The sequence below is a fragment of the Corythoichthys intestinalis genome, chromosome 16, assembly GCF_030265065.1.
Source record: "Corythoichthys intestinalis isolate RoL2023-P3 chromosome 16, ASM3026506v1, whole genome shotgun sequence".
Taxonomy (NCBI): domain Eukaryota; kingdom Metazoa; phylum Chordata; class Actinopteri; order Syngnathiformes; family Syngnathidae; genus Corythoichthys; species Corythoichthys intestinalis.
The window spans coordinates 27,959,850-27,979,060 of NC_080410.1; the positions used below are offsets into that span (position 1 = coordinate 27,959,850).

General features: G+C 40.7%; 2 protein-coding genes across 2 annotated transcripts in view; one reads left to right on the forward strand and one right to left on the reverse strand.

Annotated features, from left to right (window-relative positions):
* On the forward strand, positions 1-17,331 carry crlf3 (cytokine receptor-like factor 3). The gene is made up of 9 exons (XM_057817176.1): positions 1-122; positions 3,833-3,958; positions 6,902-7,109; positions 8,971-9,058; positions 9,201-9,378; positions 9,445-9,673; positions 12,635-12,773; positions 12,840-12,952; positions 15,857-17,331. Exons 2-9 carry the CDS (start codon positions 3,842-3,844, stop codon positions 16,132-16,134), a joined length of 1,350 nt encoding a protein of 449 aa, XP_057673159.1. The 5' UTR covers positions 1-122; positions 3,833-3,841; the 3' UTR covers positions 16,135-17,331.
* Positions 17,331-19,211, reverse strand: part of LOC130904427 (polycomb protein suz12-B-like) — a 15,044-nt gene continuing 13,163 nt past the window's right edge. The window contains exon 15 of the mRNA XM_057817175.1: positions 17,331-19,192. Within this exon, the coding sequence (XP_057673158.1) occupies positions 18,868-19,192 (325 nt within the window). The 3' untranslated portion in view covers positions 17,331-18,867. The remainder of the gene's footprint in view (positions 19,193-19,211) is intronic.

The window sequence follows — 19,211 nt, forward strand, 5'->3', positions numbered from 1 at the left end:
CATTCGTGTACTTGCGTTCAAGTTGAAGTCCGAACTAAGCGAGAGTCTCGCTGTGGGCAACCGACGTTGCTCTCAATCTGGACATTGTCGACGAAATGAAGGCGAGAAAACATTGATTAAAGGTACATTTGACGTATGAGGAATAAGTTTGACGATGTTTTATCTGCTGCCCCTTCCGTGTGACGGATGTCGAGTGTTATTTGTCGCTAATGACCCGAGTTTCATTGTCTTTTTGGCCACTAGCTAACATAGCTGCAACTTTCTTGCCGTCTAGTTGGTGTTTCTCAATGAGAATCTCAGCTAAAATGTAATTTATGTACTGTAGTAATTTCTCAATAACAACTACGATTATTCCCGAGCCGTTAAAAACTCTCCATTGTTTCCATACGGTAACTTTTTTCTGGCTACTCTCTTGTTATTGACTTAGAGAGAAAAAACTGTAGGTTATTTAGAAACGATTACTTTTCTTTTGTGTAACTTATTTTGGTGTTTTTACACAGGGACAAAGTTTAAAAATGTGTAATAGTGCAGTAGAATCAGGCTTTTGGGTGTCATAGCTGTTTATTTCTTGCGATAACGTATAACCGATATAAACCGACAGTCTATAATCATGCAATTCTATATACATATATTTAGACATATCTTAATGTTTGCCTAATAGTGCACGTTTTGAATATGTTAGATTTTGCAGTCGAGTCTCGCTTCTCCTGTCTATAAATGAAATATTAACTCACTGCCTACACTTGATTGACAATGATAGACGTCCAATTCATTTGAATTGGGAGGACTGGCTGTGACTGCTCTTATTTCCAATCCCTTTTGACAGGGAGGGCTGGCAGGTACAGCCCTCTCAGTCAAAATGGATTGGACGTCTAGCGCTGCCAATGGCAGCCAATGGGTTAATCTTTGATATTTTTGTCTTGCATTCTATGGTATCCAATGATGACAAAACCTGATTTATATTTAGAAAAGTATAACTTCACATCTGTATGATGAATCTTTTTTTTTTTTTTTTTTTGCCAATGCAGCATCTTGTATAAAATATGATTCATGCAACTAAGTCGGGCTACTTGTCATCAAAAGTGATAGGAAGTAGCTATAAATATGTATCGTGTGCATGGTGGAAGCCTTGTAATTGGATGACAAGTACAAAAAATACGGAAGATGTTGCAACAAGTGGCGACATGTCTTCTGGTTGATGATAATTATGTGGTTTTGCTGCTGGAGTGCCTACCATAACTTTGCTCTTTGTCAGAGCATGTTAACGCTGAAATGCAAAACCATCCCATCTCCAAATATAATATCTATTTTAATGCTCTCACATTTTAGCGTCCCGATGGTGAAACTGTCTTATGACACTGCACAGTCATATTCTCATGCACGCTGACCTAAATACTACCCCATGAAAAGAGGCACTTTAACCTCAAATTAAATCTGACATGGAGTTTTGTTGCAACTGCACACGTGTAGTAAGACCAAGCTTTTTTCCCCCCTTTTTTTTTAATCTTCCAGCTGCGCGTTTTCTTCCCCAAAAAGAAAGATGACACACATGAGAATTAATAACTCCAGGCCTCTTATTTGCTGGGCGAAACCAAAAGAAAAAAATCATAATAAAAGGCTGGATAGTCATGGAACATGAGAGGCGTGAGACAGTGCGGAACTATTGTCCCTCCCTTGCATGCCTGCATAATTAAAATGCACATTAATGGGCAGCCCATGAGCACCATTGTTTAGGTCGTCCATGTTTATTCGTTTTCTTTATAATCATTGGATATTTTTTGTGACTGAAAGTGTATTTCACTTGCAGTTCTGTGTAAAGCACCAAAGCCTTTTTGAGAGACTTCCTCTTTCAGTATGGCCGAGGAAACGCGCTCGACCGCAATTTAGCGAAGACACAAAGACATCTCACAAAAACACACCGGAAATAAACCATAACAATCAGGTTTTAACATTTGAATATCACAAACTGGCTGGCAAGCGGAAGACATTATCAATCGGGACATGTAAAACATTCAATGCCGTGGAGGTTTCTACTCGTAAACTGGAATCAACTATTAATTTGCCAATGACCGATGTACGTAGTTTTTGACCGAGGGTTTCGTCACATCGCTTTGGATTTGAAATCAGCACAGCTTTTGAGTAGAAGATACACACAAGATGGTGAATCTCAGATTCTCACATTTATAGCAAGGGAGAAAATGCCAACACGTCAGAAGTAGGGACTCCCAAAAATGATGTTTAGTTGTGAAAAAGGGACTTTGTGAAGTTTGTGCAAGCTGATGTGGTCTAGGCATGTGCCCGTATGATTTTCTGACGGTATGATAACCTTAAGCCAAAATATCAATGTATCACGGTATTGCAATTAGAGCTCTAAAATTTGTTACTTTCAGATATCTGGGTTAAAACTGCCTACTGCCCATAGGTGGCTGGGATAGGCTCCAGCACCTCCGCGACCCTCGTGAGGAAAAAGCGGCATGGAAAATGAATGAATGAATGAAAAAAAATCAATTGAACAGGATATTTTTTTTTCAAAACATATTAGCAAATTGGAACATAAGTATAATGTTTAAAGAAAAAAAAAAATCTAAAATAAATGCAGTCCTTTAGGTTAGCCTAAACCAACAGCCACAGCTCAATATTATTACCATCAGAACAAAAATAATTATTTTCCATATAAAGCACATGCGTATGACTCGTATCACGTTTACGTTATACACACACTCGCTTTCTCAACACAGACAGTTGCCAGAGAGAAAAATACCGTATTGGCCCTAATATAAGACTGCCCTGATTATGAGATGACCCCCTCTTTTTCAAGACTCAAGTTTGAAAAAAGACTTTGAACACCAAATTAATTTTTATGCAGAAAAAAATGACATGATTGTAACAATGTATTTGAGAGAAAAAACATGTTATTTTGCCTCATTCAAATCTTAATATCTGAACATTTAAATATGTAAACTAAAGTGCAATCACATTCATAAATGAATGGCTTCTGGTTTTTGAAATGTAAATTACCAATCTATTGTGATAAAACAACAAAATTGCAATAATTGCAATAACCATCAAAGTGAGGTCTAACTATAACTGTAGTCTTGAAACAAATCTTAATAAGGAAAAACCTTGCAATAAAAAATGCAAACTGGCTAAACTTGCGAGTAGCTGAGATCTGTCATGACAGAACATCGCTTCAATGATACCTGGCGCCACCTAGCGTCGTGAATGGGTATAATGTCTAGACCGCGAATATAAGACAACCCCCACTTTTTCAGTCTTATTTCAATGCAAAAAACACCGTCTTATATTCGGGCCAATACGGTAACACCACATGTTTTATCACCGCTAGACACATTAAACACGCTAGAGTTAACTCTCGTAGCTTATGGGAAACGTTTATGACGGTGTTTACTAACTTTTAATTTTGTATAAATGTGAAATCATATTGGAGGTACTGCCTCCTCGGTAGCCACCCTCCGCAAACATGTGTTACATGTCGGTTGTCCGTCCTCCTCTAAGCCATGGCCAACTGTAACTTTTCTGCAGCCGAAGTATTTTTTTTCGATGGGGGGGGGGGGGGAGTTCAGGAGTTTCACCTTCTCCAGCCAATGTGTAGAAAAGCTGACTCCTGACACTGAGCAACAACCAGTGGGGGAGGATTGAGCCTTACAGCTGCAAGCAAGGGATTTCTGCATGCATTTTTGGGACATAAAAAAAATAGCTAGTACCTTGGGGACGGTATGACGGAAAATTTTTGCAGTTTTGAAATCTTGACGTTTTCATACCACGCACATGTCTAATGTGGTCTAACTTCTGATTTGTTTGCACACTACAGCGAGCCAGGATGTCGTCGGAGGTTGATGTGCTGCTGCAGGAGGCCAAGGAGAACATCGAGGCGGCGCAGAACTTTCGCAGCGAGCTGCAGCAGAGACTCAACGGTCTCAACCAGGCGCGTAAACAGGTGCGCTGCAGGCACTTGGTGACATCATCTCTTGTTGTACAAGACAAGATGAAAACACGTAACTCTGAAATTCTACAAAAATCATCAGAATTCAAAAAGAAATGCTATACACCACAGCACCCAAATTACCACCAAAGTTACCGAGAAAAAAAAAATCAACCACCCTTGACTAGTTAACTTGCAGTTGACGGAGTCTTTTTGAAATCCTTGAAGTAATTTGGAGCTAACGGCTGTCAGCGCTAGCCCTAGCATGAAGCTTGTTCAGAGCGAACAGTGGATGTAGATGCTTTTGAAGTCTGCTTTGTGTTCTTCGGTAATGGGACCAAGCATCGAACAAAGCCTTCCAGTGATTGAATCCCGATAGTGTTTTAGGAACTGGCTATGGGCATGCTAGCATAGCAGCCTTGTAGTCGCAGATTGTCAAAGAGCCCATGGAGGAAGCCGGCGTGATGTCACGATGACGTCACCTCGCTTAGCAATGTGTCGCCATTTTGTGGAGGGGGTACGCACAGCTAAACATTCCATAGACAAATGTCTGAAATTCATATATTTCAGGTGTGTTTTGCGTCTTTTTTCATAAAAACGTCTTAGACATGGCTTACTATTATCACGAGTCACTGCCGACAGACGTGAGGAGACGATACGATTTAAAATGATCGTTTATTGGCTTACAAAGCTGCCCATACAAAGTCGCAGCTGATAGCTGGATAAACAAAGGAATGGCCTGCAGTGGAGTTCGGAAACATCTACAACTACCTCATAAAGTCACCCAGTAAGTTGACCTTTATCAATTAAGTGGAATATGTACTGTGTGGAACTGAGAAAATTGGTAGTAATATATGAAAGTGATTATTTCTGCCGTAACCGGTAATTCGCCTCCAAGCGTTATTTAGCTGTGAACACGTCACGGCAAAATAACCAATTCCCACCAGGCCAATAATATACCGATTGACTGATCAGAGCAGTTCACGGCAAAAGAAAAATAACGCTTTGCGAGTTGCTGGTTCCGGTAATAATAACCACTGCCTAGTCTATTGAATCCTAGCAGCTAATTGGGGCAAAAATTAAAGTTTACTCTCCAATAATAAAATGTCGACTGCAAAACGTAAATGTGCTTGGATTTAGGTTCCCATAGGCGAGAATAGTCCACGGAACCGTCTTCTTTTACTGTTCCTCGATTAATTGCTTTCAGCCATTTGTTTCTCTTCCTCTCACGAGGAAGAATAAAGAACTTCAAATGCGGCTCCGAACTCTTCCTTGTGTGACAACCCTGTCCCAAAATTTGTATGGGACAGAGATCGTGAGTTTTTAACCCTGAAAAATAACCCACTACAATGGCACGACATGCTGGAGATGTTGTTTCCACGAAACACAGTCCACTTAAACATGAACATGTGGATCAGTTGATCTTCCACAAGAAAAATCTGCCCTTCAAAAAAGATATGGACAGTGATGAGGAATAAAAATGTGGAAGCACAGGCATAAGTGAATGACTTTGCTGTGTATAAGGTTAGAATAATGATTATTGACCTGTCTGGCTGAAATGCCATGTTTTTATTCCCCTAATTATACCAGCATATAATTTTAGTTTGTAAGATCTTTACGATGAAAGGTTACACTTAAATTACCTATCTCTTGTGTTCAAAACACCAGGAAATACAGAGATTGAATTACTGCACTTTATTGTTGTCTGTCACTGGAGTTTTATTTTGTTATCAGTCCCATCCAACAAAATGATGGGCATCTACTGTAGTTGGCTTTATTTTTTTTTTCATGTCTCAAAAATAAACATACATTGGTATGAACTTTTGTTGTCTAATTTTGCTTGTACAAATTTGGTCTTTTTATCCGTTTAAAATACTGAAAGAACAAACAACAAATGTTTACTATCCTATCGTTTTCACACTGTATCGAACCGTATCGTTCTTAAACGATATCGAATCGCTCTGTCTTAAAAATGTATCATTTTTTAATCGAATCGTAACCTGTGTATCTAGATACATATCGAATCGGCTTCATGCCAGAGATGCCCAACCCTATCAGATACTCAGTGTTGTTGCATAATGGAAGACTAGTAATGCAGCTAATGTGGACAGGGGTACCATGACGCTCCAGGCCGCTAAGCAAAATGAGTGAAACAAATAAGCATAATGCTTGTTGGTTCATGAAAATTTCTAATTCTAATTATTAGTCTGAAAAATCTTATACTTGGAAGCCTCAACCCTGATTTCAAATTCAGAAGAACCCTACTTTGTTAGTGCAATACTGTTGAAACTCTGCCAGAGGAACTCCCAGAGGAATGTTTTCGTTTCTCTCCCTAGCGGTGGCATCTCTTCCTTCCTGTTATGGTTTTCAGTGATGCAAGCAGCAGCAGCATTTAGTAAACAATGTCTCTACTTCCTTTCTCTGCTTGCTCAAAAATATTCTTGCTGTCGGCAAACACTTTTTATCACTGTTCATTTTAATTGGCCAACCACTTCAACGCATCGCCGACAGCAGGCTCGTCGGATATTGTTGGGGAGCTCGTCATCCGTCCGCGTGGCGCCGGTCGTCGTCAGGAAGCGGCAGCGACATTGTCTCCGCTCGTCTATTGTGTCGCTGGGGCTTTATCGTGGCGTGCCGCTCACTTCCTGGTGTCTCCGTCACTTTCCCCGCACACACACACACGCTATCAACGTGTGGAGGTGTTGCAAAGAGGAACAAGAACTTGAATTCAAGCCAGTTAGCTGTAGCATCTAGTGAGTAATGAAAGTGGGAGAAAACAGAAGTGGTCAAAGGACGAAACCCTGAGGGACCCCTGACATGGAATGAGTGCTGATTGACATCCAATCTAAATGGTTTGGACTTCTATCGTCATCAGTTGCAGCCAGTGAGCTAAATACCTCACTGATAACATGACAACACTGATAGCTGTAATGTGTTCTGTTTCTTGGTGTCTGTCAGGTGCGAGGCAGCTCCGGCCAGGCTCGCGAGGCCCTCCGCAAGCACTTTGGTGAACTGCAGGCAGCCGCCACCCGGTTCCTTTCAGAGCGCCTGAACGCCCTTCTCACAGAAGTGGACGTCATCGAGGCTGACAGCGTGAGGCCTCTGGACGACTGTCAGAGTCTGGTGGAGTTCAGCATGGGTCAGGCCGACGAGCTCCTCAGAGAAGGTAAGTGGGAACGAAATGGCGGCCCACCAGCATAGGCGGATCTACTATTAAGGCGAAGTAGGAAATTGCCTTAGGCCCCCAACCAGTAGGGGGCCCCCAACCAGCTGCCCTTGCCCCAACGAGCAAGGGCTTGGGCCACCGAGCCAGCAGCACCCCCAACTATTCGTCATGTATAACTATGTCAGCATACCAAACAAACAAATAATAAAACAAAAAAGAAAGCCATTTGAATGCTGCATTTATATTCTCTCCCCCCCACACACGCCCTACAATGGACTGTTCCACGACGACGGACTGAGTATCAGTCGCTTAGCTTCATTTAGCGCTGTTTAGCTTCGTTTAGCTCCGTTTAGCATCGCTTAGCTCCGCTTAGCTGTTCGTTAGCTTCCCTTAGCTCTCCCGCGTTTTTCACACCACTAAGCTCGCTATTTATACAGCTCACGGGCTACTTTGCACGTCAGCTATCGTTTATTTCGAACACACGAGCCAACGTGCTCTCCATGAGAGCCAAAGTGCAGTGAGGGAGAAGTTGAGAACAGGTCGCTAATGCCTCTTTTAACTTTCTTCTTTTTCTTCTTCACACCGAACATAAAATATATGACAGCACACCCTGTGGCGAAACAATGCAGTACAGTTCCAACATACAATAACACTCAACAGCTGGTTAAACCTTTCTTGCCAAATGTATCACATTTGATACACTTAGAATTTCATGATTTTGAGACTAATTCAGAATTTTGAAATATCTTTCCTCAATTAAAAAAAAATGGATGCAAGTCCAATCATGCATCTGCAGGTTCCATGAGAAAAAAAACAGGATTTAGCAAGGGTTATAGATATTAAAGCGCTTATTACACCATTTTAATTTTTTTTTTTTTTTTTTTACAAATTTGAAAAAAAAGGTTTCATTAAGACCTTATTTTTCTAATTTTTTTGATTCTCTGACAATTGCTTCATATTGCAGGCATTAAGGGGTTAACAGCATTTGCTAACAAAAAAATTAAATCTATTAGTGACACCACAAGCAATGATGAAGAGTGTTTTTTTTTTTACAGAGTGTAAAGTTTTCGGTTAGCGGTTTAGCGAACGTACCTCTGGTGAACATTTCAAAATAAAAGCACGCCATGTTCGTCATATAAATAACGATTTCTGGAGTTAATCCCACATACTTCAGAATTAATATTATAATATGTTGAGTAAATACTACAGAATACACATTCTACATTAAGAATAGCTTTCAAATGACACTCTTAATGACAAATATGATTGGCAATGAATAATTATTATAATTATTATACTACTATTTTTTATAGTAGTGTACTATTATATATAATACTATTATATATAGTAGTATACTATATGAATAGTTTTTCTAAGTATTGTTTTGAATAATGTCGGAAAGGCAAAGTCAGTGTTCTGAATCTGTTTACTTTCCATTCTTTTGCACTAGTAAATGCTATCAGCATTTAACCTCATTGTTTATTTGTGATTAATTATTGTTATCTACATGATTATTTGTACTTTAATAAAGAATTTAAGTCTTCCAAAATTGTTTTGTGAATTAATAAACGTCAACAAAAATTTAATTGCTAAATTAGTAAAAAAAAAAATTTAAAAAAAAAGAAAGAAAGAAAATTGTTAGATTAGTCGACTAATCATAAAACTAGTCGGCTGACTAATCAGGAGAAAATTTGTCATTTAGGACAGCACTAGTGTACCGGAACATATTTCCTCCACACCCTTCTCACCTTTTTAACCCCTGACCCATGAAGAGGGCCCCTGGATATGTTCGCCTTAGGCCCCAAAATTGCCAAGTCCGCCAATGCCCACCAGGCACCACTTAACACTGATGTCCCGCCAGGTGAAGCGGCGCTGCGGTGCGGTCTCGGTGAGAAAGAAGACAAACTGGGAAGCTTCACCAAGAAGGCAATGCACATCCACTTGGACAGGTAAACAGTCACCAGTTCCCTATTTGAGATTTCTGACAAAACTCTGTCGCTCGTTGCCATCACCGCAATAACGTGCTGTACCCTGGTCCCCCATTTTTAGAAGGTGACTGTTTCCTTGCTTTTTACTTTTGCGATCGCGCAGCCTGCCGGAGGTCCCGGCACTGGCGGATGTCCCATGCGTATCGGCCCAATTGGACGACTCGCTGGCGGTTCTGCTTCGTGATCGCGTGTGCTGTCATGGCTCGGTAGCGTCGCACCCGCCCGTGCTGATTGAGGAGCTGCAGGAGCGACCCGGCAGCATCCTGGTGCGCTGGGGAAAGGTTAGCTACTTTAAAATATTAGCGAAATATCCAAATCTCCGTCTGAATTGCGGGTTGTGTCGGAAGGTGGACGAAGACTTTGTGGCCGCCGATTACCGCCTGCAGTACAGGCGCTCGGGCGGCAGCGGGGGACAGTATGAGGACGCCTACGTGGGACGCGACACCGACTTCCTGGCGCTGGGCCTGGAGCCCAACATTGACTATGTCTTCAGGGTGTGCGCCCGTGGTGAGGGCCGCACCGAGTGGAGCCCCTGGAGCGTAGCGCAGACCGCCTACACCACCATGGAGCCGCACGGTGTGTTTTTAGTCATACGCCCAGGTCGGAGTGGTCTTTTGCATGGATAAGTCTGTGCTTGTTGTTGGTTATGATTGCTGTTAGCTGTGTTTGTGTTAGTGTTTTTAGGGTACGGTTGTGTGTTCGTTGTATGTTGGCATATTTGTGTTTTGTGTAGGGCTGTCAAACGATTAAAATTTTTAATCGAGTTAATCACAGCTTAAAAATTAATTAATCGTAATTAATCACAATTCAAACCATCTCTAAAATATGCCATATTTTTCTGTAAATTATTGTTGGAATGGAAAGACAAGACGGATATATACATTCAACATACTGTACATAAGTACTGTATTTGTTTGTTTAAACGATAAAACCACAAGATGGCATTAACATTATTAACATTCTGTTAAACGGATCCATGGATAGAAAGACTTGTAGTTCTTAAAAGATAAATGTGAGTAAAAGTTATAGTAATTTTATATTAAAACCCATCTTAATGTTTTCTTTTTAATAACATTTGTAAAATTTTCAATCAAAAAATACATAGCTCGCCATTGTTGACATCGGCGAGCGGTGACGTCACATGGGCTCCCTGCCGTTCTTCCACAGTGTCTTTAACTATGTAAGGTAGTGAGTGAAATAAATCACAAGGTGTCAATGGCGAGTTTTGAATTAATTAGAGATCTAGCCAAGGCAAAGTTTGAGTAAGTTTATGTGTATTTTGCATAGCTATTTTGATTGGGAATGCCAGTTCTCTTTGCATTGAGCGCTTTTCTTTTTGTGAACATTTTTTTTTGGAGCGATAGGAATATTATTTTTGTTGTGCTTTCACTAAATGATACTGTAGCGACTTAACTGTTACACCCAAATGCATGATGGGAAGTTGGGCAACCATGACTGTCAGCGGTGGCTGGAAATGGTATATGTTCTGCGTTGTGTTCCATAAATCGTATTAAGAAAAAGATCATTTCCTGTTATTCTTCCCCACGTTGTTCGCCACAATAATTATGTATTTTGTGAAAGAGTTGCCAAAGCTTATGCCAAAAAACGCCGTGGTCCAATGCACGTGTGTGTCCACTCACATTTCTCTGCCTCTTAGCTCTCAATGGGCAAAAAAACGGTGTCATTGTAATCTGTTTGAGGCAATGCATGGGCGGGCCATTCCGCGGATGCGTTAAATGCGTCAAATATTTTAACGTGATTAATTTAAAAAAAATTAATTACTGTCCGTTAACGCGATAAATTGGACAGCACTAGTTTAGTGTGTACACATGTCCAGATATTGTGGGTGTAGGTCAGACATGTCCAAAGTCCGGCCCGGGGGCCGCATTTGGCCCCCGGGCCAATATGCGGCAGCAGTACTGCAACCAGCATATGAAGTAGTTTCCACACGAAATGCTGCTCCTCATTTACCCACTAAAAGTCAGCAGCACTTTAACCCTTTATTGCTAAATGTATCACATTTGATACACTTAAAATTTCATGATTTTCAGACTAATTTAGAATTTTGACAGCAGTACTGCAACCAGTACAGTGTGGAAGTAGTTTCCACACGAAATGCTGCTCCTCATTTACCCACTAAAAGTCAGCAGCACTTTAACCCTTTATTGCTAAATGTATCACATTTGATACACTTAAAATTTCATGATTTTCAGACTAATTTAGAATTTTGACATTTCTTTTTGGAAAAAAAAAATGATGGATGCAAGTCAACACATGCATCTGCAGCTTCCATGAGAAAAAAAAAAACATGATTTAGCATGGGTTATAGATATTAGAGCGCTTGTTACACATATTCATTTTGACTTTTCTTTTCACAAATTTGAAAAAAAGTTTTCATTAGGACCTTATTTTTCAAATCTTGGGATTCTCTGATAATTGCTCCATGTTGCAGTTATTTAAGGGCTAAGCAACATTACTCCGTGTGACCCTCTACTTCCAATTTTCTAAAATGGTGACAATCAACAACAAAAAAAAGTTGACTGTGACGGCCGACGCTTCAAGGATAGGTGGAAATTGGACTATTTCTTCACTAAAATACGCAACAACTGAGTCTTGCCTCATTTGCAAAGAGACAGTCACTGTTTTTAAAGATTTCAATGTGAGGCGATATTACCAAACAACATGTACGACAAGATTACAGAGAAGATATGCAGCGAGAAATTGAAGCAACTTGAAGCTAGTTTAATTTCACAGAAGTTGTATTTCGCAAGAGCCCGAGAGTCGAAAGAGAATGCCGCAAAGGCTAGTTGCGAGATTGTTGAAATTATTCATTAAAAAAAAATAATAAAGCAAATGTGACACACTGAATGGCTTGCTAAATTTTGCTTAAATATATTATTCTACGTAAAGGACGTCAGCCAAGGTCGGCCCCCCACATTTTTACCACGCCAAATCTGGCCCCCTTTGCAAAAAGTTTAGACACCCCAGGTGTAGGTGGTTGTGTGTATTTTTGTCAATAGTAGTTTTTTAGTTGTGTGTATTTTTGTGTTTTTATTTCTGCTATTATTCGGTACCATGTGTGTGAGGTTATGTGTACACCCGTGGTCATACATTGAGACTTTTCATCATTCAGTTGAATGAGAAAAGTCTCAAAACTTTTGACCATGGGTGTATTTTTGTCAATATTTTTTTGTTGCATTTTTTTGTATTCTATGTGTTGTGTATGTGTTAATTGTAATTTTCATATTTATGGTTATTTTTTTTGCATGTTTTTATGTTCACTGTGCAGTTGTTGTGTTTCGTGTTTGTATTGGTGCATTTTTTGTGTCTTCACTATGTGTGTTGGTTGCGTGTCTATTTTTTTTAAGTGTTTTGGTGTATCATTATGTGTAGTAGTGTTTGAGTTGTAGCACTGTGTGCGCTGCATGTTTTGTTTTTTTGTATTGTATGTGTGTCTATTTCTGTGTTAGAATGACCGGACTGTGTATTGCGTTAGTTGTTTGTTCAATATGTGTGAATGGTATTTGTTCTGTTTAGAGTGGCGGGGGGGAATGGAGGGTTACGTTGTGAGCAGCCGACGCAACATCGCCCTGCGGAACGACTCGTCGCCGTCTGGCTGCCCCGTCCTCTACTCCAGCTCTCCGTCCTACTTCTGCGGCCTCACGCTTAACTTCAAGTAAGCACTCACTGATGCAAATTGCACATGGGCGCACGCTGGCGTCTGAGAGTTTCTCTGTACAAGGATTACGGCCAGCGGGCAGCCAGATCGCCGGGACAGTCTGGGAATTTGCGTGGATGCGGAAAATGGACAGCGTTCACTGCAACGAGATCAGGCTGTCTGCATCTCTACCAACGGTACAATAAACTTCACCTTCAGTTTGTGGCTGCTGAGATTATAGAGGCCTACCAGTGTCCAAGTAAAATCAATATTGAAATATACACTGCAGGCCAAAAAGTATTGGCACCCCTCCAATTCTGTCAGATAATGCTCAATTTCTCCCAGAAAATTATTGCAAATGCTTTGGTAGTAATATCTAAATTTATTATGCTTGCAATGAAAATGGGAGAAAAAAAAAAAAATTTACGCAAAACTCCACGAATGGGCCGGACTAAAGTATTGGCACTAGGGTTGTTCCGATGTTTTTTTGCTCCCGATCCGATCCCGATCGTTTTAGTTTGAGTATCTGCCGAACCCGATATTTCCCGATCCGATTGCTTTTTTTTGCTCCCGATTCAATTCCAATCATTCCTGATAATTTTTCCCGATCATATACATTTTGGCAATGCATTAAGAAAAAAAATGGATAAAACTCGGACGAATATATACATTCAACATACAGTACATAAGATTTACTGTATTTGTTTATTATGACAATAAATCCTCAAGATGGCATTTACGTTAATAACATTCTTTCTGTGAGAGGGATCCACGGATAGAAAGACTTGTGATTTTGTATATTGTGACTAAATATTGCCATCTAGTGTATTTGTTGAGCTTTCAGTAAATGATACCGTAGCCATGGCCAAATGCATGATGGGAAGTGGAACCATGACTGTGCGTAGTGCTACCAATTCATATATCTTCTCTGCGTTGGCGAATAACATATGGTGTTAAGAAAAAGATCAAGTGCTACCTTGCTTCCCCACATTGCTTCCCATGATATTTCTAATCGTAGGGAGAGGGATTGTAAGGCTTTAGCCAATTAAAAAAATGGCTCCAAAGGCTTCCAAATTTCACTCTACTCATTTTATGCTGCCTTTTATCTGTCTGTATAGGTAAAACGGCGCCATTACAGATTGAGAGCGACAATGCGTGAGTGGGTCGTGCAGCGCATGCATTAATTGCGTTAAATATTTTGACGTAATACATTTTTTAAAAAATTAATTACTGCCGTTATTGGGATAAAATTGATAACCCTACCTTAAGCCTAAACTAAAGGCTCTGGGTGAGTGTAACATATTATGTCTGTAACGTTAAATACAATTAGAAAACGGTTTAATAAAAAAAAAAATATATATATATATATATATATATTTAAAAAGACATGGCCGATATTTTTTTGCCGACTCCGATACTTTGAAAATGACATGATCGGACCCTATCCCGATCGATCGGGACATCTCTAATTGGCACCCTTTGAAAAATCATGTGATGGTTCTTTAATTTGTGTAATTAACAGCACCTGTTACTTACCTGTGGCACATGTGGTGGCAATAATTAAATCACACTTGCGGCCAGTTAAAATGGATTAAAGTCGACTCAACCTCTGTCCTGTGTCATTGTGTGTACCACATTGAGCATGGAGGAAAGAAAGAAGACCAAAGAACTGTCTGAGGACTTGAGAAGCAAAATTGTGAGGAAGCATGGGCAAGCTCAAGGCTACAAGTCCATCTCCAAAGACCGGAATGTTCCTGTGTCTATCGTGTGCAGTGTCATCAATAAGTGTAAAGCCCATGGCATTGTGGCTAACCTCCCTAGATGTGGACGGAAAAGAAAAATTGATGAGATTTCAACGAAAGATCGTGCGGATGGTGGATAAAGAACCTCGACTAACATTCAAACAAGTTCAAGCTGTCCTGTAGTCCGAGGGTACGACAGTGTCAACCCGTACTATCTGTCGGCGTCTGAATGAAAAGGGACTCAATGGTAGGATACCCAGGAAGACCCCACTTCTGAGCCAGAGACATAAAAAAAGCCAGGCTGGAGTTCGCCAAAATGTACCTGAGAAAGCCAAAAACGTTCTGGAAGAATGTTCTCTTGTCAGATGAGACAAAAGTAGAATTTTTGGGGGAAAGGCATCAACAGAGTTTACAGGGGGAAAAAAATGAGGCCTTCAAAGAAAAGAACACTGTCCCCGCAGTCAAACATGGCGCAGGTTCCCTGATGTTTTGGGGTTGCTTTGCCGCCTCTGGCACTGGACTGCTTGACTGTGTGCATGGCATTATGAACACTGAAGACTACCAACAATTTTTGCAGCATGAGTTAGGGCCCAGTGTGAGAAAGCTGGGTCTCCCTCAGAGGTGATGGGTCTTCCAGCAGGACAATGACCCAAAGCACACTTCAAAAAGCACGACAAAATGGTTTGAGAGAAAGCACTGGAGACTTCTAAAGTGGCCAGCAATAAGTCCAGACCTGAATCCCATAGAACACCTGTGGAGAGATCTGAAAATGGCAGTTTGGAGAAGGCACCCTTCAAATCTCAGAGACCTGGAGCAGTTGGACAAAGAAGAATGGTTTAAAATTCCAGCAGAGCATTGTAAGAAACTCATTGATGGATACCGGAAGCGGTTGTTCGCAGTTATTTTGTGTAAAGGTTGTGCTACCAAGTATTAGGCTGAGGGTGTCAATACTTTTGTTCGGCCTATTTGTGGAGTTTTGTGTAAAATGATAATGATTTAATTTTTCATTGCAAGCAAAAAAAAGAAGAAGCAAAGCATTTGTAATGGCAGTCCTTTTCTGTGGGAAATTGAGCATTATCTGACAGAATTGCAGGTGTTCCAATACTTTTGGCCAGCAGTGTATAAGAAATGTAATATGTAAAGCAATATTGAAAAACAAATTAAATGCTGAGTTTTACACTACTTAAATGTAGAGTTTATATTGGCACCAATATTGTTCCATAACTGACAGTGATGGACGTGCAATCCATGTGAATAATCGCTGCCAACCCTCCTAGTTGAAATGTATAAGACATCTGTCGCCATCAATGGCAGCCAATAAATTAGAATATTCTTCGAGGTACCCTTTTGTGTTTCCAGGGGCCGTGTATGTGAATGGCAAGGAAATGACCAATCAGCTCCCACCGATCACGGTGGGTTCGGCAGTAACATTTGACGCAGAGGTGGTGGGCACCCTGCCGGTTCACACTGATAACCGGGTGGGCCGCAACGGCGACGCTGGCGGCCTGAAGCTGCGCGTCACCATCGGCTCGGGCAGTCGTGAGGTGGTTTTCGATTGGTTGCTGGAAACTGCGCCAGACGGCCTCTTCTTCGGATGCGCCTTCGCTCACGCTGGCTGGAAAGTGCTCGTCTTTTGAAAGGACAAAAGCTGCACATTTCAGACTTGGACACAACTTTGTTCCTTCCTGTTACTCACATTGCGGACCTCACCCCACAGTTCCTGGATCTTCCAGAAATACCATCGCAAAAGTCCAGGAACGTTTGGCAATTTGTGCTTTTAATTTTGAGAATTAAAAGCTTTAATTTTAGATAAATTCAGCGCTGCAGTCCTTTAAAGGTTCTTGGAGCTCTAAAATAGACTAACAGGATCTTGTTGTGAACCTTAAAAAGTTAGCCCTAGAAATCACAATTCCAGTAAGGTTCTTAGATGTCATCACCTAATGTTTGTAGATGCTAAAAATGTACTAGCACCCTGAGAATTCTTGGATAGTGAGCCTGTTTTGACCTCAACAGCCTTCAAAAGCCATATTGTGTTGGTGAAAAGTTTTTGTTTACAATCACATCTATTCAAATGGCATCTTCATTATGACCCTCCTTCACCCCACAAATGACAATCACTTCTCTTTTAGGATTTTTTTTTTCATGAAAATATGAAATTTGGGGGGCAACTTTGGTCACACAGCCGATCATCTATTGCAGTGTTCACTAAATCCTGACCTCGGTGCCACTTTTCCTGTCATGTTTTCCATGTCTCCCTCCTCCAACACACCTGAATCAAAATAATCAGGATCATTATCAGGCTTCTGGAGAGGTTGCTGATGACATAATCATTTGGTTCAGGTGTGTTAGGGGAGAGAGACGTGGAAAACACGACAGGAAAAGTGGCACTGAGGTCCAGATTTAGTGAACCCTGATCTATTGTGACCTGAATGTGGAAGGTGCCAATTGATGGAGAGAACTAAATTCATGCTGGGACTCACATTGTAGATGGAAAACCGTGCCGTAACCATGGAGAGCAACATCCGTTTTTCTGAGTCATTCCTGCGTTCTGCTCGTGAGAAGAAAATGTGACGTTTAGCTAACTTGCGTGTGTTCAGACTTCAGGTACAAAGTTCTACAGAAGCTCACCTTGTGTGTTGTAATGTGGATTTAATTAATCATGATTTTGGATGACTGGAGTTTGTTACCAAAAGGAGTTAATGTGTCCTTTTTTTACACATGTGAATAACCATATGAGTGTTTTTGGTGTTGTTTGATGTGGAGCCGGTCTTTTTTTTGTTTTGTTTTACATACATGCTTTAGGTCTGCATCGCTAAATAAATACTTCACAATGACTTCCTGATTATTTTATTAACTCACTCAAGCTGTTTCTTTTACTAAAATTTTTGTTCCAAAAAGTCAACTGTACAAATGTGCCCCTTTTAATAGAAAACAAAGTTCATATCAGGCCACTTGTACATTTTTGTGCAAAAAACACTGGTGCTGCTGGGGTGTCGGGGAAAAAAAAAAAAAAACAACTCAAATTAGCCAATGCTAAGCTAACAAGCACACTGTGAAAGGAGCTTTTGGTTTAATCAAAGCACACCTGTTTTTTTTCCTTCATGAAAACAGATTGCTAATTTCAAAACTTTTCCTGCTGGGTTAAGGAAGAAAGCAAAGTAAAGGCACTTGCGCTCTGCTGGCTTCATATTTGATTTTTGACCCTTATTTTTCCAAGCGACGGCAACCGGTGTCCGATCCTGCAAGCCCTCCAAAGGGATGGACGTCCATTGTCTTCACTGGGAGCCAACGGGTTCATTTTTGGCAAAAAGGCAATGTCGACTCTGAGGTAACAAAGATTCTGGATCATATATTGAAAGGAGGAGGTTAGCACTGATGAGGGAAATAAGCAAAAATGCATGTGATATATTTAAAATCGCATAGGCCTCTTCAGTGCATCCAAGTGTTGAGGTGTCAGGAACATTTGATAGAATTCGTTAACACCCAAAAGTCCATTTGAACCGAGTCCTCATGAGTTAAGCATCCAGAAAAAGCTTTGTGGAACTGAAAGGTTACCTGGTAATATGCACAAAATAACCGAGATTTCTTATTTAAAAAAACAAAAAAAAAAACCTGGTGATCTTGATCCAGATTCAGCCAAACAATCCAGTAAAGGTTTCTGGGCAATCTACTGTCATTGTTCAGTCAGGAAGCTGGATAAAGTCCATGTTTTCAGACAAAAAAAATGATTTTTTTGGTTATTGCCATGATCCAGAATTTTTCAGCTTTGAAATTTGTAAAGTTTAAAAAATATCCTGACTCCAAAATAATTGTGGAATTTCTATGAACACACAAGAGGTTTGCAGAGAAAACGGAGAGTAAATGTAATATAACGTTCCGATCTCCATTCAGAATCTTTGAGTGCTAAACGTTGGCTTATACCTCCAAACAAATAACCTGGTTTAGAGTATCTGGTAAACCCAAGTCATTGGTCAGTTATACTGTCACCCAACAACTGGAGCATGGGAAATGTCATCAAATTTTTGGATATTGGAAAAAAACAACTGCTTTATCCAGATGTCTGTGTGATCCAGAGTTTTTCAGTCTTCAAGACCTCAAAGTCCCAACAAATGGTTAAAGGTTCCAAACGAATAAGTTCAGCTTTTGGGGTCTACAAACAAAGTTCTGTGGAAAACCTGAGGTTCTGGCGTTTCCATGATCCTTCAGTCTTGATCAACTCAAAGACACAGATGTTCACTTCTACTGACTTCCAAAATGTCTCATGTGTCACGATCGTAAAGAAGTTAGTGTGTCTGCGCACTAGAATTCAAAAGCTTTAACTTTCAAAATCACTGTTGAAGTTTCCAACCTAAAGTTCTGTTCAGTTCCAGTCAGTTAAAAACAGTGGTCTGACTCTGCTGCCCAATGCTGGTGTCCTGATGCTGTAGCAGGTCGAGTTCCGTCTCGGTTAGAGACTCCACAGCCGTCTCCCATTCGTCGTCGTCGTCTTCTTGTTGCGGTTGTTCATCCCCGTGGGCGGCGGCCTGTAGTCTAGCCATCGCCAGGTCAATGGTTCTGGTGGTGACCAGGTTGAAATCGTGCATGCTGACCAGGTGCAGCAGGAAGTTGCGGCGCAGATTCTTGCGGACAAGGTGATCACAGTGCAGCTCAGTGAAGAGCAGGCACGCTTCGTTCATTTGGTGATCGGCGATGAAGCTGCAAGGAGAATAAAAAA

Coding starts and splice junctions, on each gene's coding strand:
- crlf3 (XM_057817176.1), top strand. CDS start 3,842: ATGTCGTCGGAGGTTGATGTGCTGCTGCAGGAGGCCAAGGAGAACATC. Junction 9,059..9,200: donor ATGCACATCCACTTGGACAG/GTAAACAGTCAC, acceptor GCGATCGCGCAG/CCTGCCGGAGGTCCCGGCAC. Junction 12,774..12,839: donor GGCCTCACGCTTAACTTCAA/GTAAGCACTCAC, acceptor TCTCTGTACAAG/GATTACGGCCAGCGGGCAGC.